The sequence below is a fragment of the Struthio camelus genome, chromosome 1 (genome assembly GCF_040807025.1).
Source record: "Struthio camelus isolate bStrCam1 chromosome 1, bStrCam1.hap1, whole genome shotgun sequence".
Classification (NCBI taxonomy): domain Eukaryota; kingdom Metazoa; phylum Chordata; class Aves; order Struthioniformes; family Struthionidae; genus Struthio; species Struthio camelus.
In genome coordinates this window covers 38,299,784-38,322,820 of record NC_090942.1, presented here as the reverse complement: position 1 = coordinate 38,322,820, position 23,037 = coordinate 38,299,784, and the positions used below count along the sequence as shown (strand labels likewise).

The 23,037-nt window shown below is 40.7% G+C and overlaps 1 protein-coding gene across 2 annotated transcripts; it reads right to left on the bottom strand.

Moving 5' to 3' along the window:
- Positions 1–813: 813 nt before the first annotated feature.
- Positions 814–12,897, bottom strand: RXYLT1 (ribitol xylosyltransferase 1). 2 transcript variants are annotated; one of them, XM_068934425.1, is made up of 7 exons: positions 12,702–12,867; positions 11,853–12,023; positions 10,787–10,889; positions 10,124–10,291; positions 5,373–5,687; positions 2,897–3,067; positions 814–1,807 (listed from the first exon to the last, which is right to left on the bottom strand). In XM_068934425.1, exons 1-7 carry the CDS (start codon positions 12,829–12,831, stop codon positions 1,390–1,392), a joined length of 1,476 nt encoding a protein of 491 aa, XP_068790526.1. In that variant the 5' UTR covers positions 12,832–12,867; the 3' UTR covers positions 814–1,389. The 2 variants fall into 2 exon arrangements, with proteins under 2 accessions (XP_068790526.1, XP_068790534.1); XM_068934433.1 differs by lacking the exon at positions 10,124–10,291 and having other exon boundaries at positions 837–1,807; positions 12,702–12,897.
- Between the last annotated feature and the right edge of the window lie 10,140 nt (positions 12,898–23,037).

Genomic DNA, 23,037 nt, shown 5'->3' with positions numbered 1-23,037 from the left:
GAAATTCATGCCAGACATGTGAATCAGATAATTCAGATTCAGATTACTTGTCTTCTGAGAGCATCTATAACTCTCCTGACTGTGTAAGGAACACAAACTCCTAAATCTAGGTGTTCTGAATCACACCTTATTCCAGATCTAAAGCAGCCACTGTGAATACCATCTGCTGTTAGCAAACTGAAATCCACCGGTGATATTTCTTTATCCAGGATGGGATGTAAGAAAACTGAAAAATACCACATCAATCCCCCTGTATGATACATATTCCAGAACTAGACGGTATCGTTACAATAATGAATATTAGTTAGCAGTAGAGTTGCACAGGCTTTTGAATCCACATGTCAGTATAAACCCATATGGCACACTGATATTCAAAGCCAGAGAACATTGGCTGCTCTACCACTTTCGGTATGCCAAAGTTGTGTGTGCAGTAAAGCACCTTGGCCTAACTCACTGAAAAGACAACAGCACATATGCATTTCTGATGTACAAGAATAATAGATTCCTTTGGCCGCATTTAAGAAAAGCGTTCAAACTGTTATACACGTAGTACCGTAACATGTAATACTATACTTCTACCCTCCTTTGGAGGTGACAGTTCAGCAGATTTTGAGAAGGAGGTAAGTTACATGCAGGTTCACGTTTAAGGCCTACTATTCAGAACATAAGAGCTGTTAACTGCAGGTAATGAATGCTCCCTCAAAATAACTTCAGAAAGATACATCCTGAAATTAAACAGAAAGGAAAGGAAGATATTTTGATAATTGATATTAAAGGAAAAACATACCGCTATGAAATGTTTTTAAGAAAGAATTATCTGTTTTTACCTTGAAATATACATTTTATTCCACACAGAGTGTTTAATTAGCTTTATGACTACTTTCTTGGAAATGAAACATGTCAATCGAAAAAATAGTACAAATTTTCAAAACAAATGCTTATTTGGGTATACTTTAAGGATTGTGCTAAACCCGGTAAATTTGCAATAACCATACTTTTTATGTCTTCATAATACATTATTCTGTACCGTTCGGCTTTCATGCTTCTGTTTCAAACACAAATGTTGTTCTCTTGTTGGATTTAACAAGTTCACATGCTCAAAAATATTCTCTTAAAAATTTTTTAGCAAGTCAAGAGCCAACATGGCAATTGTAAAATTAGTAATAATATCACTGTTGTCATCCTTGCAGACTACTACCCTTCTAAGTCAACATCCCCTCTGAAAATGGTTAAGGACAGAGGGCACACTCGGCTCTTGGCTAAACCAGCGCAACTCTGCTGACATCAAAAGGAATGCCTTGTGAGATTTCTTTTTTTGTATAAAAGCTTCATTGGAAGGTTAATGGAAATTAAGCTTTCAATCTATTTTAGATTTGCAAAAGGAGCAATTTATCCTGTATCACCGGGTAAAAATGAATTTTCCAAAGTATTAATGAATTTCTGTCTCATCCATGCTTTGAAGTTTCGATACCACTCTATCAGCTTTTTTCTCCTCTGAATCTTTTCTTGTAAGCTCTTTTTTTTTTCTTTCTCTAGAATAGCAGGAAGCTCTTTCCAGTTTTTAATAAAGATAAATGGAGCCCCCATGGTCTTTAGTAATTGCAATGGAGCACTGTGATACACTGATGAATTTCCACAATCACCTGGTGTCATCACATCTTCTACAACTGGCAGAGACCCATATGAACAAGCTTCGTATATTCTATAGCATTCTGTGTTTATTCCCACTGGGCACAATGTCAGATCACTCTGCAGCAAAGCATCTTGATAGTTTCTGAAACTTTCATTTGTTTCTTGAGGCTGCCATCTAAGAAAATAAGGGAGTTGGAAATTAACATTTTTCAACAGGCATAAATGCATTACAAAGAAAGGGAGAAATATGCTACAATTTCAAATATTTTTCAAATTTCTGAAAATGTGGATGTAAACATTTTACATGTACACCTACAGAATCAATAGGCTTGTATTTTTAAACCTAAATATTCTTAAGATAGCCTTCTAAAATATAGAAAAATCACTATTAAGAAGAGATTATAACATATTTTAGATATGGTCCTTTTAAGAAATTATTAGTACTTAGAAGTATAATAGACAAACTGAAACTTCAATTTAGTCTCTTGTATTACTCACATGAAGCACGTACCAACTTACTTCACAGCAGAGTTCCGAAACAGATGTGTCGGGAGACATTTGATGGACTTTTCAGTGAAACTTTTTTGCCTCAAATTTTTAAATCAGTAGAGGTTTACTCTTCAAAAATCATGATGAAAAGCAATCTGTTAACCCCACCAGTCTGCCTAGAGTGTCTTGGAACTTTTGTGAAACAGTTTATGCCACAGATACAATGTGAGATTCTTTGTCAGGACAGCCAATATCTTCTTAAGCACTACTGTGCCTATTACCACACATTTTACAGGTGTTGCTTGGGAAAATTAATACCTACAATCAGAACCCTACTCCTATTAGTCAAAAGATCTGTCTACTTACTTGAAACAAAAGATTAAATCCACTCTTTCATATAGAACTAACTCAACAAAACACAGTTGTCTTTTCTTCTTCTGGTAGGATATTAATGTGTACAAGGTGTTAAGACAACTATTTTTCGTCCCACCATAATCAAATGTGCCTAAGAACAAAATGACTGTCCTTATATATAGTAAGAATACATAGGATTGTTTTCTATGTATTTAAAATTACACTTTATGTACGATATTGCAACATTAAAGCTGTTAAGTTACTGGCGACCTACAGGAAAAGACTTGGCAATGTTCTCTTTGTTTCATTTATGACTGGTTATCTTTATTTGTACTGTTTTTTAACCCTGAAGAAAAGGTTAGTAACAATGAACGAGGACAGAAAGTTAGAGTATTTTCATGAAGTAAATCAAAGCTCTTACTGTTCTCTGGCTGCAATCCAACAAAGTTTATCTAACCCATCCTGTTTCAGAATTTCCAGTAGGGTTTCCCGAGAAGAGTTCTTATAAACTGTTCCTAAAAAGTTACACAGATATAATCTTGGATCGTGCAGCATAGACCAGCTGGGTTCTACAACTGGGAAATTTCTGTAGCTGTAATAAGAACACACACATGAGATAATGATGTGTTTTATGTCAGAGAAAAAAACATTTTGCACCATTTCATGTTTTCTGTAGCAGATTTTATATTTAAAAATGTTTTATTACCATTCCAAATCTGTAACTACAGACGGACCTGCAAGCAAACCTGTAAACGTCCTCACCTAAATGCTGATCTTTATTTATTTGTGGCCCTTGCTCTCTTCGGACATTCCAGACTATGTTTCCTCTTAGCATCGGAAAAATTATGTATATATGTTAGAAAACGTCCTGAAAAAATGCATTTTTTCAAAAGCAGCTTTTCACAATGTAAATACTATTTTTGATTGAAATGGCTTTTGATGAGGTTAATGGCTATTATGGAGTCAACATTATCTCAGCTACCTGAATCTCTGAATATGCTTATCAGTTGAAAATACCATTGCTACACTCTCAAAGGAATACTTCACTTTCATCTCTGTGGACTACATTAATCTAATCCCTTGGCTACTCCTAAATCACTAATTTTAGTTAACTTGACAGCTAGTGAAACACTGCTTCAGCTGAGGAGCTGGTACAAACTTCTTCATTACATAAAGTTTATTTAGTATTTTTTCTGGAACAGGTGAACGGTAAAAAGTCTTTTATTTTTCTCCTTCACATTCTCAAATTAAGACAGATATTCCTTCTAGTTTCGTTATTTCAGTGGATCACTGTACTATTTCCCTGTTGTTTCTCCTTCTTTTTTTTTTTTTTTTGGAAATAAGAAAACTGTAACCTGGTTCATTCTTTACTGGTTTCAAAGCTAGTCTCTATTTCATTTTATCTCACATTCATTTCTTAATCAACTTGAACAGTCCTGGAGACACATTCACTTTCTTCATCTCTCCAAATCTGGATGAACAATCCTTTCAGACAAAGAGGAGAATTGGGAATGTTAATTCTCCTGTTCTCAGAGAACCACTTTTCTTCATACCAAATATTTTTGCAGCATACTGCATCTTTCTTTTCTCTCTTTATTTGGAAACATGGCCCATTCACACGACTTCTACAGCTTTTACATCAACAGCTGCAAAGCCCCATTCTGATACCTTTCTCCATGCAGTCATACACCTCGGTCTACTACTGTAACCGTAACCATTGTTGCTTTGTTATCCAAATCTCATCTTAATCTTGACACCTCAAAAATCAACTACTTTTGCTTAGAAACTTCAAGAACATTAATTCTCTGACACTATCAAGAATCCAATTTTACTGTATTTTAATGATATAGAGCAAATTTAATCTATGTATAAAAATCAGTCAAAATCTGCAATATTTTCTCTCTCATAAAGCAGATGAACATATTTAACTAATTGTGGGAAACGTATTAGGAAATGGTAGCCCAGTTTTAGGATAAAGTGCTGCTGAGTGAACAATTTGGCCTAAAGAGAATCCCTTTTTGCAACCTGCACGGATCAAACTGAATGAAAAATCAATATCATATCATCAGTGCAACCAACCACAACCATACAGCTCCACAGAGCTTGCAAGCTAGCACAATACAAGGTAGGAAATTCAAATTCAATACAAGATATGAAAACAATCCTGCATTCTTTCCATCTTTTGTTACCATTACGAGTAGCTAAAATACTGCAACTGGAATAACCTTGTTAAAGAAGGGTAAACTTGGGAAAAGATACACCTAACTGAACTAAACCTGTTTCTACTCCACATAATTAGCCTGAGTACTAAGCGTTGCAAAAAAATTTTGTGAGGAAGCAGCTAAACCAGCTTAGGTTACTAGAGACTTGCACCTTTCTGAGATACTGGAGTATACCAATTACAGAAGGGAGGTACAGCCAATTTCTTTTTATGAGCCACAAGAGAAAGGAAAAAAAGCAAGAATATATCACCAGTACTACCCCTTCCCTGTCCTAAACAAGCACTAGTTGGAACTTGATTATATACCAATCTTTTAAAACCCTATGTTACATCAGCAGTTACAATAAATGTCAAGAACAGATCTACTGATGAAAAAATAAACAAACAAAAAATACTACTAGACAAAAGTTCACTTTTTATAGAGCTCCTTAAAACCTGGCATTCTTTTTCATTTATTTAATTTCAAAACATAATTTCTAAAGATTCTAATGTCTGATTTAGAAAATCAAACAGAATTACGTTCCACAATTTAGTTAGTATAATCATTTTGGACAGTGCAGTAACATTCAGAAGTATTTATTATTCCTCATGCATTCTTAACAAGTCTTTATATATATATATATGTATGTATGTATGTATATAATAATATATATATATTCATGTCTACAGCACTTACGTAGCTACTCCTAAAGGCCACTGGAAAATATCTTCTTCATTTACCAACGTATAGTCATACGTTACAAAGAGCAGATTTACAAATCCTCCGTGTCTTTTCAGGTATGGTTGAATCCATTCATTGTTGCACTGCTCATTTCCAAGCAGCACAACAGCAACATGCTGTATCTTGTGAGTTTGAATTAAAGTTTGTGCGTAATGCAACCACTGAGTGGCATAAGCGATCTTTGCTTTTTCTCTTCCATTCAGAACTAGCACAACATTATCAGCTTCTACCGAGAAGTATCCAGGAACTACAGATGGACCAGTGATGAAGCTGTGAAAACCAAAATACAAAGACCAAACACTTTTAAGACAAATTATCAACGCTACCTAATCCTCTAAATATCTTTAGTGCACAGTCTGTACTCTAGGGACTTTTTCTTCTATAAAGTAAATGCAATATACTGTAATGTAACTGTGCAACTGTGTAACAATTTCTGTTGTTAACATCTACAGCTATAATACAGGAATAAAATGTGCCTTAGGCCTTATTCTGAAAATTGAGGAGATATAGACTAAAATGGAAATAGGTAATTTGTCAATAAATCAGAACTAATACTATATTCAAACATTAAAATCTAGATAAATCAATCGACTTAAAAAAGGATGTCCTTTGTTATTCGTGAAATGACAAACTTTGTATTCTTTCCAGAAATAACCAACAAATACTGTATAAGAACAAGAGAGAAGCCCCACCCCAAACCTGTAACAGTATATTAAGAGACACTCTTAAGAGAAACAGTTGTTTGGATGGTCTGGTGTACTACAGATCTTTTGTGTAATTATGGGTAAGTCAGGGTTAGACCAAACAGACTGAGTAATCCGATTCCAGAGTAGAATCTGTTAATACAGAGGTATTCATCTAAAGGTAAACTTTTGTTGCTTCTATAACCTGGGTCAAACTCCAGGCTTTGACAGCACAAACATTTTTGGTATAAAACCGCATTTCTAGATCTTGCACACTCTACTCTAACAGAGGAATTTCAGTCATCTAACAAAATCCTTATACCACTGATCATTCATAGGTATCTGACAAATGCAATTGATGTACTGTCATGAAGTAATCAATGTTTGCCAGCTCCTGCTTTAGCTAACTGCTGTGCTAAGACTACTGACTGAACTCAAAGCGTTAGCGATTACACAGCTTAGGAAAAAAGAGCGGAGGGGGAAAAACTGCACACCTTTTTTTCAGGAATCCATAAAGTGTTAGTTTTTGAGGTCTTCTGCATTACTACGGGCTTTCAACTACCAGTTAAACTTAAAACTCATGCTCATTCTAAATTAACCCATGAAGTGCTTAGGTTGACAGCTAGTTTCAGTTCAAAGATAAATGTGCCTGATGAAGAAAAGAAAATTCACAGAAAAGCAACAGAAGCTACTCCAGTGAGGCTATCTGAAACAGATTAGCCTTATGCAAGCGTATTCTGAGCTAAGCCTGACATGCTCCTGGCTCAGTGGGAGCATTGTAGAAACAAGACTCACGAGACCTTTGATTTGGGCCCAAGATTTTTAGTAATTTAAACGTAAGTCAGGTCAAGGCTTGAACTCAAAGGTTAACATATGATGTGAAAATACTCCATTGGGCACAAGGACACCAACACCCTCATCAGCACATCCTCATTACCAGATTCTTAAGAGATATCACTTTGAGCATCACAACTCCTAAAGCAATCAATAGGATATATATTCTATCAATAGGATATATATTCTATCCAACAATCACCTTGTAAAAAGAGACCCGGGGATAAAGGGTTTAAATCAATGAACAAAGCATTGCAATGCCACCAACTGTACAGATATAACACGATGTAGAGAAGTACAGAAGGGGAAGCAGTGGCCCCTTGTGAAGGAAAATATGAAGTTCAACAGCATAAAACTACATCGGGGAAGAAAGAAGCACTACGAGAATCCCATACTCTCACAGAAAGAAACATAGCATTAAGGTTGTGCTGTTAACTCCCAATCATAAAAACAATAGTGATCAGGAGATGTGAGGGAGATCAGAGAAGCTGCAAAATTAAGACAGGCAGTAGTACTAAGAGATATCCACTACTCATACATAGATTGGATCAATGCCTCAGCAGGATGAGGGGTAGAGATTACGTTTTTGTACTCAGTGAATGACTGCTTCCTAGAAAGTCCTTGCTTCTCCTTCCTGCTCTTAGAACTTACATGAAAAGATGCTATTCTGGACTGGGTCTTCAGCAATATCTAGACCTACTTAAAAAGGTATTAGTCACACAGCCCACTCTGAAACAGCAATCACAATATGATTAAGTTTAATACTGTAGCAGGAGAGAGCATACCAAATAAATCCAGCACAGAGATATTCAGTATCAAATAAAGGAACTATGTAAAAATGAAACAACAAAGAAAAAAACCCTTAAGAAGAGTAGTCTAAACAACAAGAAGCTTGTAAGCAGCTTACAAGCTGCTTACAAAATACTGTATAAGAAGCCCAGGTAAACCATGTGCCACAAGTTAAAAAGAAAATGCAATGCAGTAAGAACCCCAAGTGGCTTAACAGAAAAGTCAGGGAGGCTGTTAAAGGGAAAAGGTCAACATTAAAAAAAAAAAAAAAAAAGCTAGCCCAAATAAGGACAGGAAAGCTCATAAAACATGGCAGATCAAATGTAAACAGAAAATTAAGTTTAAAAAGCAATTTGAAAACTGCCTTGTAAAAGGATGCATAAGCTGATAGGTAATAGCTCTTTCAATATATCAAAAACAGGAAGACAGTTACAGAATTCGTGGGACCACTGGAAGACAAAGGCATAAAAAAGATACTCGGAGACAACAAAGGCATAGCAGAGAAGACTCCCATACCCAACTCATTCTCTGCAGCAAGAAACAATGTAATACAAGAAGTATTATATCAAATGGAGAAGTCATCATTAACATCATTAAGTCTGAAATCACTCACTCATTGTACAGCAACAGCTGAAAAGCCAACTAGTGCTGGGCATTATCGGGAAGAGTGCTGAAGACAAAAAGTAAGCTTTCTTTTGATGCCACATCTTGATTACTGCGTATTAACCAGCCTCCTCATCTCAAGAATGACAAAATGGAGCAAGGAAATAAATAGAGCAGGGCAACTAAAATGACTGAGGAGATGGAGAAGCAGTCTTAGGAGGAAAGAGTTTACAGGCAGAGACTCTTCCATTTTAGAGAAGACTGGATGGATAGGGTAAACAGAGAATTGCCATTCACCAAATCCTGCGTTACAAGAATTAAGGAGAGTTCTAGCAGGAGAGAAACTAGTAGGAGATTGGTTTAAAACTGATGAAGCATTTTTATACAGCAGAGCATGAACACCTGCAGGTTGCTGACAAAGGATGTTATGAGGGAAGATAGTGACAGCAGTTTCAGAAAAGGACTAGACAAATTTATGAGAAATACGCCTATAGACACTAATGGGAATAAGCAGGCATGTTAACTCTCAGCATCCCTAACACAAAAACTGGAGGAAGATGAGGAAGGACTGCAGACAGCGGCAGCTTCACATCATCTCCCTAAACAGCATCTCCCACCACCACTGTAAGGTAAGTCTTTACTAGACTGACCACTGGTCTGAACTGGCAGGGTACTTTTTATGTTCTCATACCTGTTCTGTTCACCCTGGGAAAAGAGACGAGAATAAACGTTTCCTTTTTTCAGGTGAATGCCTTAACCATTAGATAAAACTCCAACTCCCTTTTCTCACCGGCCATGTGGAAGCTGTCACTGTTTGCTACTTGATGGGACAGCTTCAATAGGCAGATAGCGAGAACACTCACCAAAGAACCTTGTTGCTACGTGCAAGGTTTGTGAGCAGCTTGAGCTCACGTATGCGTTTAACTTGCCCTAGGCACCACACAGGCAGCTGAAGTGGCTCCTCAACTATACACTTGCTTATGTCTTCTGTTCATGGTGCTAGGTACAACTCAGGTTCATGACTTCTTGCAGGGCTTTTGGAGTGCAAGGGCTTCCACACGCTCTTCAACTGCTCTACGGTCCTGTCGGTGACCCAGTGTACTACCTACAGTAGGCCCGTGGATCACAGATCAAGCAAACTGCTGTGTCTGTGTTAAGGACCATGGAGTTGTACAGGGGACAAGTGCAGCAAAAATATGAGGTGCAATCACTGCTGGAAAGTAGGTATGGTTTTCTGTGCTTACATAGTGCTGGGACTAAAAAGTGGGATGCTGATTCAAGGCGTAGGAAAACTATGCAGGAGGATGTGGGATGCAGGCTGCCTTGAGTTTGGAGGATTCAGGTGAAGATTAGGTTCTTTGGGAAATCCTTTGGCAGCTAATGAAATCTTTGTTAGTTTACTTTGTCTGCTGACTGATATGCTTTCACTCCGTGATCTGCCATGAATCTAGATGGTCGTAATTTGCATAAAGGCAACAGGAGAATGGCACAGAAGAAAACTGCTGAACAACTGGGGCTATCAGGGACAGGGATTGGGGGAAGGTAGCAATGAGTGTTAAAATATGAAGAGTGTGACTGTCAGAAGCACAGAAATTTAGGAATGCCACTACTAAATGGTATGAAGGCTGACTCTTCCCTGCTCTATGATATCCTCCTGTGTGACAGGAGAGAAGGATGCAAAGTGCGTACAGATGAAGTGAGACTCTTCTCAGCAGCACCCAGTGACAGGACAAGAGGCAGCGGGCACAAACTGATATACAGGAAACTCCATCTGAACATAAAAAAACACTTCTTCACTCTGAGGGTGGCTGGACACCGGAGGTTGTTGAGTCTCCATCTCTAGGAATATCCAAAACCTGACTGGACATGGTCCTAGACAAGCTGCTCTTGCTGAACCTGTCTGAGGAGGTGGGTTGGACCAGATGATCTCCAGAGGTCCCTTTCAACCCCAAATATTCTGCGACTCTGTCAGACAATAAAGAGGTCAACAATTCCAGAAAATAAGTTTCTTATCAGTAAGCAGCCAAATTCATATGCTAGCTCTTCCTCACAAAAAACTACAAAATAACTTTTCTGGTTTGACCAGAAAGTAGAACTTCAGCTATTTAATTTCTAAGGACTAATTCTTAAAAAGGCAGATAAATTTGCATGTTTTCTATACTTTGCACAAAAAGTTCTTACCAGCCTGTCAAATTTTGAAGTCTGCTATGTTAGTACCTGATTTAAACTTTATGTTTTATAGGAGCTAGTGTCCTAGTTGAGGTTAAAACTAAGAAAAAGCTCCTTGGTAATCAAAACACTATAAAATTAAGGTATTTGCAACTGATAGTATTAAAATAATTGCAATTTTGAGGAGACGGACAAAACAATGTACCTCTGCATCTTCTCACACTTTTTAAGTTTCCAACATACAGATTGTTGAAGTTAGCACAAATTAAGTTGTTATCATGCAGCTAGTACCTGAAATGCGTTTTTCCTGCCTTTTGGCTTCCTTCTCTCCACTGTGCAGTTATATCAGCTGGCTCAAGGAGCCCTTCAAAAATATGTTGCCAAAGGTAAAGACCTACACAAATGATGAAGATACGATGGAGAATTTGAATGCACATGTTTTACCTACTCCGCAGTTCCTGCAAATCATTTTTTCTGGGAGATAAAAATGCATGTAACAACATAAGAATTTGCTAAAGAAATGTCAGAGCTTTCTATGTAACATGGGCTTTGCTCCCCAAATTCCATGTGATTTGGAATTAGTTAAGATGGTATTTTCACACAGCAGGGCATTTAAAAAGATTCTTTGGCAGTCAAGAGAGTCAGTATGAAGACATATCACACTACCGTTTCTGTTAGCACCTCTTTCTGGTGCATCTAACACTTTAAAAATTAACAAATATTAATCAGCACTTTAAGGATAAATGTAATTCTTCGTAAGCTTTTGTGAAATACCTCAAATTGTTATGATGGAATGCAGCAGCACATAACATACCCCTGTGTTCTATAATGCCACGTAAAAGTTCAACTGAAGCTGAAAACTGTACATTTTCAAAAAAGCTGACGTAAGTACAATGAAGTGTCGTCAGCGGTTGTCAGAGGTCAAGAGGAGCTCGAGCCCCCTGTTTATCAGTGGTAGCTGTACTACAGTACACAAAATGCCTTACTCCTCACCATACAATGCTTTCTTTCACAAAGTGTAAACGCGACAGAAAAAAGATATTCTTTGTTTTAGGCAAGCAAGGTGGCTGTCGTTCATGTCAGATTATGAGCTAGATTCAATTAAAAAAGTAACAGCGTTTGTCTGCCGTTTGTGCCAAATGTCAAAAAAAAAAGTCTTTAAAACAACTAAGAGCTAGCGCCTAACTATTGTTACGTTGGTGTTAACAGGATTTTGCATAAGCTACCACCCATTTGCAGATACCCACGTTATTTAATCATATACAAATGACAGTAACTTAAAGAAAGAAAAAACGGAGCACCGTTAACGTATCAGAAAGGTTAAGCGACTACTAGAAACGCAATCGCACGCGCTTACCCACCGCTGCTTTGCCCCAGATCTGCACTCTGCGAGCGGCTGGCTCTAGGGGAGGTCTCCCGCGTGTTAGCGCTCGGAGGTCAGCCGCACGCCTCTGCTGAGCGGCGGCCTGCTCGCTTCTCTCCTCGGCTTCCCAAGGGTTCCACTCCTCACCGCCCAAGCGGACATGTTCTGTGTGCACGCAACACGCAGATATAACTGACGCGACCCCCCCCTCCTCCTCCTCCTCCCCCCAGGTTTGCAAAGCCCCTCCGTTCAGGCCACATGAGCTAGCTGACCCCGTGAAAAAGCGGAGTTGTTATCTCGGAGGGGTGGGACGCGCAAGAGCTGCTCTGCGGGACTGGGGGCCGCGATTCCCAAGCTACTGCTGCTTTATTCCCGTCGGCAACCTTCAAGCGCCTTGGCTCGCTCGGGATGGACCCGCGACGTGAATAAACCTTACACTGGGAAAGGCCCCCGGGAAGAGTGCCGGCACCTGGTGCGATTAGAGAGGGAGCAAGCGGCGCCGCGCCGGCCGCCGACCCCCTCCGCCATCACCGCGGCGCCTTCCGGCCTCGCACAAGCCACCAAGGAAATGGCCGTCGCCAGCGAGGCCTCGCAGCGGCGGGCGGCTCCGACGCCTCGGCCCCGGCCAGGGGCTGCCCCCGGCCCCCGCCCGCCCCGGCGGAAGCGGCCCCCGAAGGCGCCCTGGCCCGGCCTTCCCCGCACGCAGCGCGGCCCCGGCGGCCGAGCGAGGGGCGCCGAGACCCCTGCAGCGCGCAGCGACCTCCCCCCGCCGCGCACCGCCGCCCGCCAGGCCCGGCCGCCGGCGGAGGGGCGGCTCGGAGCGCAGCCGGCCGCCGCTCTCACCTCGCGGGCCGCGGCGGTCCCTGCGCGCCGGGCGGCGGGGCCGGAGGAAGAGGCTGTAGGCCGCGTAGAGGGAGAAGAGGCCGTAAGCGACGAGCAAGGCGGAACAGAGGCGCCTGCGAGCGCCTCGCATCCCGCCCGGCGCGGGGCGGGCGGTGCCCGCGGGCGGCGGGAGGAGCCGCGGGCCGCCGCCGCCGCCCGGCTCGGCTCGGCCCTGGCGCCCTCGCCCCTGGGCTTCGTGCGGGGGTGCAGGGCCTCAGAGCCCCCCTCTGCCGAAACCTGCCGCTCCCCTCTCCTCCCCCCCCCCCCCAAGCCCCCAAGCGTGAAGGAGCATGTCCAGGCGCCGGTGGCAGGTTGGTGGCTGCCCTGACCGGCAGCGGCCGTTTCCAGTGAGCGGCATGATAGCGCCGTGTAACCCGGCCTGTAAGCGGGGACAGGTGGATTCAGCAGCGTTGTCAAATCCTGAGAGTTGTGCGTGGGAGGGAATGCTCTGCACCGGCTGAGTTGAGTCATTTTTGCATAATACGAGAATGGATGTTCACCAGTCCTGGCTAAAAACGGGTCCTGCCAGCCAGACTTCTAACCTTAGACGTGATCCTAACATAAGCCGAAAGCACAATGACCTTAACATACTCAAAGCGTAGACATTGTCTGCTGTAATAGAGATTTCTAGCACAACACACAACCCTGCAGCCTGCTCTGGAGCTAAGCTTTTTTTTTTTTTTAATTTGATTTTTCTTTACCACTAAACTTTGCTCTGATTCCGGTCTAAAATTTATTCCACAGACCTCTATTTGCTCAAAACCAAGATGTAAGTAGTTGCCAGAGCAAGTCTTCTGGAATAGGCTCACAGTCAGCGCACTGCACAGTCCTTAATCTAACTTAACGACCTCCACATTTATTAAGCCAGAAATGTATCCTGATGACCTATAGTGGCAGCAATGATCGCTTTATTCTGGCATCCCTTTCTGAATGTCTGCCTTAGCCTAACTCATCGCTTTCATCACAACAGATACTAATCCTACATGTAACCCTGGTTTTAATCCTACCCATTTAAAACCTGAATATAAAATAGGCAACTCTTGTCAGTACTGAAAGTCATCTGTTGCAGAAGTGAAGGTGGTATGCTTGTTCCTGTTTGGCATCATGACCACTTCAGTTAAAGTAATTTATAATTTTATGGAAAAAGTGCACCAGGTAAATGCTTTCGAATGAAGACTGAGATTTGCTTTTGCCTTTCTGTCTTACTAAATTTGTGTGAATGCACAGGGAAGTGGTACAGTCATAGCCTTTGGGAAGATCAGAGGCACGCTCTATATAGTAACCGATGCTAAGTGATTTACGGCTTTGACTGCAGTCTGTTTTCTGGACAGTATCAGTATCTGGATCCATGTGCTGTGACTTGCAAAAATTCATAGCAAATCTTTGCACTAAGTGTTCACTATTTAATTTAAAACAGAATATGACAGTGAAAGTAAGATAAATGATAGAACCAAAAGGGAAGGAGAGGATAATAGAGCTGAACTAAGAAGGGCAAGGAAGGAAGTAAAATGTTAAATCATTTGGGAACAGTTTTGTTATTGCACAGCTTCATTGCTTTGAATAATGATTACAAAGTTCTGTCTTCTCCCCACACAGATGTAGTTAATTTCTTATAAACATAACAAAGAGGGGACTTCAGAAAGGAAGTCAGGAAGGACTTTTCAAGAAGACTCCTAAGAAGGGTTTGGATTATAGACCATTTTATAAATAGAGTGAAAGTCTGTTTTTGCATGTGGGCATTTCAATAAAAAGTGCAAAAGCAAATGTGATTTGGAATAGCGGGGATCATTAATGAGGAGGCCTTTCGCAACAGCAGTGGTACGGTGGTCCTATCTACAGCAGAGGAGAAAGGCACGCCAGCCATAAGTGAGAAGAACAGGCAGAAACATGCGATGTCATACAAACTCTTACAACAGCAATAATGGCTTATGGCCTCAGAGTAGATGACAGCGTTTGATCATTTGGGAAGAAATTCAAATGCAGAAGATAGAGTGAAAACAGATGTGAGAAGGAACAGCATATACTTCCTGAACATAACATCTTAATCTTACACTTCCTACCTCCATTAATTAATTTTACATTTTGGAAGTGGCATTAACTCATTCCATGGATAGAACAGGATGGAAAAAGCAACGCATAACTAAAAAAAGGGCATTAATTTTATAGGAAGAGCTTTGGCTCTTGTTCAAAAAAATCCATGTGAATTAAGGACAGACTCAAATAAATGTTTTTTCTCTGATGCAAACTCAGATCACATTGAAACCAGCAGGACTTAAGAACATACTTAATGCTAAGAATGTACTAAGAGGCTTTCTGGGATGGAATGAACAGAATGCCTAAATTAATTCGGATCTTGGAGTAGGAGCTTTGTCTACACACTGTGGAGAGGTGAGAGTTACAGAAGCGTAGAACTGGAGGGAACCACCTTAACCGTGAAGTCTCCTGAAATCATGGGAAATCATGCAGCAGATAACAAATTTAGGAGTTGCCTGTACTTCATACATAGTGTCTGTGGTGGCCTACAAAGCTCTAGGAAGTACTTCTTTCAAGTACTCCATAACAAACTTCAGATCTCTTTTAGAAGACCAAAAGCCAAATGATGTGTCACAAGAAGAGGGAAGATCAAGAACACTGTGGATGACCTAGACCTCTGCACAAACAAAATATTTTAATCCTCTAGATGATACTAAGAAACAGACATATCCTACAGTGCAGAAAAAGATGAAAGGTAGTGGCTAATTAGACACAGAAAAAAAAAATTCTTTCCACCTGACCCCGAATTTGGTGAATCAACAGGTTTTGATTCTTTCCTTAGCTCTGAGATAGCTTAATGTACGAACTTGTGGCAAATTAACTTGTCTTGTGGTGCTCCAACTTACTTATTGTAAAATATTCATAAAACGAAACTTTTGGGAGCGTTGTGGAGCTTAGTCAATTTAAAGTAGTTACATCTTTGTTTGAATGAAAGGTACTAAATAAAGGCAGGAAGAGTTATAACAACGTAGGAAAATGTATTTAACAACAACGTCTTTAAGCAGTAAAAACTAAATATGAAAAGTCTTTTAAGTTATATGGCATCATAAATTGTGAGCTCTGAGGGATATCAGGATCAATAACAGTGTAATTAGGGAAAGGACTAAAAGTGTCGAGTATATTCAGGGAATGCCTGTTCTGCAGGAGAATTCTTTGCAATGAATGAAAATTGTCATGCAGTTTCAAAATAATGATTATGAAGCCTATTGGAAGCTTAAGTCAAAATCCATTCTCCCATATATCAGGTAGTTTTCAGTTGTAAAAGATACTGCAAGAGTGATGCGGATGATACTAGACATCGTTATGAAGTTTGCTTTTGAGCAGTGACGGTATCCTACCAGGCACCTAGAAAATAGTTGCCCTCTTAGATGAAGTTGGTATTTCCACTGCATTTCCAAACTGATTAGACCAAACATGGTTTTAAATGGCCCCAGTCATGGGGCTCATTTGACTTTTTTCTGTCAAAAATATTTTTTTCTGTGCAAATATGATAAAGGCAACGCTTCCTGCTATTTAATTTATTCTTCTCCTGCCTGTCCACAGTGGATTATTCTTCTGTCTCCTTTACACCTTTCGAATTAAAACCATTATTAAATTCTGTGGTGTAACTTTTCCTACTTAGCTGTTACTTAGACTCTACTCATTAGGCCATTGACTGTTAGGTTGAAATTGATTGATAGGTGTCATTGGGAAGTTTTAGAAAACGGTATTGGTCAATAGGTAACATGTGCAGATCTGAGGATGCAGCTAGGAATGAAAGAAGGCATCAGATAGACATTTAACGGGAACAAGGAACGAAGACAATTGTTGCCAGAATCTCTATGGAAAAGTTTTGGGGCGTAATTACTCCTCTGAAATTTGTTAGTCCCTCTTTTCATAAAGAAGTTTGCAGCGTTTCCTACTGCCACCTGCAGGGTCTAGCAGGCAGCTGCTGTTCTACGCAAGCCAGAGTCTGCCGTGAGAAGAGTGAAAGGCAAAAGTCTGCAGGAGGCAATTAAAGCAACATGGGCCGAGAGGGAGGCCCTTCGCCGGCTGCAGATTGCGGTGGGGACTCAGAGCTTTGATAGAGGGTCACCTCCGGATAGGTCTCTTGTGAAGAAAGGTGTAACAGGCCTGGGTGCTCGTTACTGCTCCGCTGATGGAATGAAGGCTTCACTGCTGGCTCTGGTTCATAGGAGTTCACCCTAACATCATCCTCCTGGCAGAAGCGAGCGCAGGTTAACTTGTTTTCCCTGAAATTAATTATGGTGCCTGAACTGTTACACCTCTGGCAGGGAGGTGATGGTAAGCAGCTGCTGATCATGAGGAGCAGTTAAGGGCAGTGACCGCTTTTTCATTAGGAAGGTGGCCTGATAATTTCTTGGAAAGAAAGCTAGTGTTGAAGCATCTTTCTGAGAAACTAATGTAGTGCAGGAACATCCAAATAAAGCATTTTTTCAGCCTAATGAAATGGCAAAACCAACTGCCATATTCCGTTGCCCTTTGCGTCTCTCGGATACAAGACTTTTCTGAAGACGTTTTTAGGTATCAAAGGGTTCTCCTCCTATGTTGTACGTGTTGCATTTATCGTGTCTCCAGGCTGTTGTCTATATAGCCATTCAAAGCATACATCTGTTTAAAACACTGTGTCCTATAACACAAAGAAAGGGCTCATAGGTGAGGCTTTCAGGACTGTTTCATATCTTACACATTTTTTTAACATATGTTTTAGAACCCAGTCAGACCTTTCCAGCAACCCAGGTGGGTGTGATGCCTGCCATGCTCACTCTCTACTGTGCTCCACCTTGCTCCTTTAACTGTTTCATCTCCAGTATTTTGTTAGCTTGGCGTATAATAAAGGAAGGCAGTAAAGTCAGTTCCCTGGTCCTTTTTCTTTGGTTGTTCCTACCCAGATAAAAACTTCATGGTTCATTTGCTATTGCAATAGACTAAATGCATCCTCTTAAAAACTCTTGTTTCCAGAATCTTTTACAATTTTAAGTACCAATCTAAGGCAGATAAATATGTTAAAAATATTTGGAAAACCAACACCAATACATTGGTCTATTTGCATAAATTTCCAAGGTTTTTCAGTAGTGTAAGTGACTGCTTTGTGGATAGCAGGGACTATAATCTATCATCCCCCATGTAGTACATACAGAATACCTCTTCAGTCCATTTTGTACCAACACAATTTTTGCTTTCGGTAGCATAAAGACACATATATCACATATCACATCCGTCTGACAGATTCCAAGGCAAGTCATTTATGCTTATAGGAAAAACTATGGCACGTTTTGTACTAGCAGGAATTTTGGCCGTATTTAAAAAAACTATATTAGCATATTACGATACAGTAGTGTGAGTTGCTCTGTGAGTTTTTGTATCACGTGAACTATATGGGGATGATGGGATCATTTAAATTCTTCAGTATAAAATTAAGATTCTTGCAGTGCCATTTAAAAATCACTTGAAACTGCAATTTCTTTTAAAATGAATTTCTGGAGAGCGAGGAATGTAATCTCCCATGGGGGAGTTCTAGAGCTGTGCTTTGCAGTTCCTTTGGTGGCCTGTGACCAGTTATGCTCTTGCTACATGATCTCATATGAATATCTCGTATGAGACTCATGTATGTGTAACTGCCATGTGCTTTACATGGCAGTTACACAGGTGATAAGGAAAGGAATATAGAGCACTTGAGACTTGGTGGCAGTGTGTGAGCTGTCTGAACAATTCAGATGAGCTGTAGTTTATTCACTACTTATCTCTGGGGATTTGTTAGGAAAGCCGGGAGGCGTATGTGTGAATTGTGTGCGTGTGGCTCAAAGACTTGTAGGCTGGCTATCACTGACTTCAAGGAGGCTTCATACAATTTAGGTTTGGAAATTTCAGTTAGCTATAAGTGGAGAAATATTTCATGAAATAGATCTATTTGTGAAATTGCATCCATATGTGGCCTGGTCAAAATTTGTGGATTTTGTGATCCAATCTTTCTTTATCCAATGACTTCAATACTGAAGAATTAAACCTGTTCTCAAGTTTCCATAATATGCCCCCCTCCTCCACAGTTACAACTTTTTAAAATTATTTACAGCAATGAGTTGCTCAAAAGCTGGAAGAAGGCTGGGAAGGAAAGCGGTGGAGTTAGGACTTTGCTCTGCAAGAGAGCAGACCTCTGTTTGGAAGGGATATTGCTAGACAGAATCACCTGTGAAGCTGCCATAACATGGAGAGGTGCCTCACTATAGCAGGTTAATTTTTAAAGAAAATGTTCTGAGAGCTCAGGAACGAACTGTCCTGTTGCGCAGGAGGACTGGAAAATTCAGTAGAAGGCCTAAGCAAGTAAATTCTTGATGAATTAAAAATCAGAAAAAGGAGCATTCAAGAAGTGTAAACAAGAATTAGTTACAAAGGTCAAGCATAAAAACATTGCTCAGATGTGTAGAGTTGAGATCAGGAAGTCCAAGGCTCAGCTGGAGAAAAAAACTAGTGCAGGACATAAGGGGAAATGAGATGGATTTCACAAGGAGGCAGTAGCAAAAGGAATCAGAGAAAATGTGGGTCTGTTGACAGAGGGAGGAGAAAATCTGGTGGTAGACAGTAAGGAAAAGGTTGAAGTGCTCCAAACCCCATCAGGCACACAAAGGAGAGGAAAATTTTCCACCCAGATATTTCCAAAGCATTGTCGTTATGACTGTTTCACTGGAGAGCACTTGTCAAACCTGTCAGCTGTATTTGGAAAGGAGCTAAACACTAGTTTCCCAGACTGGGAGCAAATTTGCTCCAGTCATCCTGTTGAACTTTTCCACTTTTGATACAAAAGGTGCTGCCTTAGCTTTCATCTCAGAGTCAAAGGTGTTAACACAATACGTAATTATAGAAGAGGAATTCATGTTCTTGCTATAGAGCCTTTGGACAGGAAGTGTTTAATATGCAAAGTATTAAATATGGCTTAAATTTTAGATAACATTGCCTAGTCCCTGTAGTAGCTGAACAGTCTTATGCAGTGACTTCAGATTTAACATCTCTTTCGTGGCATTAAATAATGACCATTTTCCAGGGAAAAGAGAGGAGTTCACTGATGTGGTCAGAATCTATTGTTGCTGGAATGTGATTTCAGCTCTTGAAAACAGACACAGGGTTTGCATGTGTGGTACTGTTTCTTACCCAAAACCTCGTTTGCCAGAGAGGAATGAATTGAAGTCTACTGGGACCCCAAGACAGGCTAATAGAAACTGTGTTTTTGCCAGTTTCAGCCCTGAGTACGAGGTTCTGTTACAGGATTTTTGTTTCCTTCATCCTGATGACAGTTTGCTCATTCTCTAACTGGAAAAAAATATTGCAGGAAAAGTTAAGTGTTCAAGAGCTCCTTGCCTCCTTATTATTCTCTCCTCAAGTAAGAGCAACGTTCTCTTTAAGTTGCTCTCTTTGTGTTTAAATCAAATTTATCTGAACCTGATGACTTCCACATATTTCTTATGCTTCTTCCTAATCTTGTTTACTTGTCTAGGAACCCAGATTACAGTTTGGCTTGCCTGGGGTTTCTGCAAACAACGCCAGTATCAGAAGCTGGAGATGTTGGGTGTGAACAGTCCTGTGAACTCCAATCCATCTTGCTACTTCTACTCCATCTCTTGTGTAGTCAAAGGTCAGAGCCACTATTTTGGGTTCTTGATGCAGGATAGTTGTATGAGGAATGTTTTTTGGTAGTTGCATAGTAATCCAAACCCATTATGTATAATCTTTTCAGGAAATAATCCTTTATCAGCAGATGTGGAAGCCCTCAGACAGCCATCACGCCTCTAAAACAGGACAAAGAGCACAAAATCAAGGAGTGCTTTCGTGCTGCTGTGTTTTGAAGAATGATGTGCTGCAATGAATATATTTTTCCTGATTGATGTGAAAGATATAAAAAAAGCTGCTTTTAAAGATCATGCTCATGAATTGATCTCAGGAAGAATGATTCTCCTAGAAATAACCTTTCCTAAGTCTGAAAAAATACTGTTCCAGAAGTAACTACAGACATGTTTGAATGGGATTCTCAGAATGAGATTATTCCTCAGTGCAGATCTTCTCACCAGTGCCTGTTACAGAATCACAGAATCGTTTAGGTTGGAAGGGACCTCTGGAGATCATCTAGTCCAACCTCCCTGCTCAAGCAGGGTCACCTAGAGCATATTGCCCAGGATCACATCCAGGCGGCTTTTGAATATCTCCAGGGAAGGAGACTCCACCACCTCTCTGGGCAACCTGTTCCAATGCTCAGTCACCCTCACAGTGAAGAAGTTTTTTCTCAGGTTCAGATGGAACTTCCTGTGGTTCAGTTTCTGCCCATTACCTCTTGTCCTGTTGCTGGGCACCACGGAGAAGAGGCTGGCCTCATCCTCTTGACACTCCCCCTTCAGATACTTGTACACGTTGATGAGATCCCCTCTCAATCTTCTCTTCTCCAGAAGAGAAGATGTGAACATTGTATGTTCACCATACAATGAACCTTTTGAGAGATGCAATTAGAATTGCTTGGTGCTGTTGGGAGCCCTGAGCATGAGTGACCTAGGACTGGATCTGCAACAGAGGTCAAGCTGCACTTCCCTCAACAGAGATTATAGGAGAGTGATGGCTTTGTTCGTGTTTGAAATCAAGGAACCAAAAGGATGTCCAAGAACCAAGTTGCCCCCATGTAATTTACAGCAACTTTAAGGCAATCTCTGTGGAGCTTAAGGACAATTCTGGTACTCTGTGCTGGTATAGCAGTCATTTCTGTCACTTTAACCAGCACTCCTTTACAGAGCCAGCTCTGCGTGTAGGCAAAACTCAGTTTTGCTGACCCAGGAAGAGGACAAATTAGTGACGCAATTTAACTTTGCATTGGCAGCGCATATCTTCTATATCAATCTCCCAGAGCAGATCCAGGTACCAACTCAAGTAAGCTCTTTGGCCCCCCAGAATAGCCTAGTTTTCTGTGTGCCTGGCCCTATTCTACCTTCTTGGCCTTCCACTTGCCAACACTAAATATCTTGTAGAAGAGTGAGATCCTGCCAGCTGTCAGAAGGGGAAAGGAAAAGGAGAGAAGGAGTCATCCTATTTCCTTGCAACGTATTTTCTTTTTCTGCTGTGAAGCCCATTAGTCTCTGCACAGCCTCTCACTGTGCTAGGGTGCAGCCTGATGCAGATGGATACCATAGCTGCCCATGCTTCACCTCATCTGGGTTAGAAAGGCTGGTATCAGAAAAAGCTCCTCCTTCACTGAATTAGTGTTAGGCAGGCATATAACCATTACTGGTTGCTGCTGTGAGACTTGCTGCTGCACTTAACGTGGCTTCCTCAGTTGAGCATCAGCCTTTGGCTGTGCCTCAGTCCTCTGCTCCCATGCTGTGAAATGGGCAGGTATGTGACTTCTAGGTATAACGTCATCCATATTCTCCCTGTATTGTAAAAGTCCGCGGGGACAAGTTGTATCAAATATTCAGCCTGTTTGCACCACTGCAATAGTATAAATCACACGGAAACCGATTTGCGCTTGCTTTGTTAGGTTAGAAAAGATTGATGTAAATGCCCATATGCAGCTATTGATACAAGGTACTTCGCCTTTCTGGGTGAAAGTCATAATGTTCCTATTTTTAAAATATGATACTTAAATTATGATATAGTTAATTGATAAATTCCATGATAAGCAGAAAGGAATCTTTGCATAGAGGAAGATCCTAAAGAAAATAATTCTACATCATTTAGTTAGAACTGAAATGGAAGACCAGACCATCAGATCAGAACATAGAGATAATGATTTATAACCTGTGAATCAGTGAAGAAGGATAAGCAAGAGTAAGGAGCAGACATCCATAAAAGGATAATAAGGCCTAGGTCTAGATTATTATGATTTAAACAGTATGAAACTTCACCTGTTGAAATCTGTTCAAAGGCTCAGGAAGTATAGTGCTTCCATCACCTGCTTGTGAACATGCCACTTCTGTTGTTCCCTTTATCCTTTTCTGTCAGCATTGGCTTATGGTCTCAGCCTTCCCAGAGCTTTCTCTTTAAAGCCGTGCACCTCACCTGTGAATTTCTTTTTAGTCCCTGACATCTTTTCGAGAATCATTACTCGAAAGGTTCTCCTCCTGAAAGGAGATAGGAACCTTGGCATCATATTCTGTTCTAGCTCGTGGACTTTGTGGAGAGCAGCAACAACTGTTCTTTTCTATTGTTGATGACTTCTTTGCGTGGTTCCATATAATGGCTATTTATCATGTCTCATCCCCTCTTTCATCTATTGCTGCCTCCCAACATT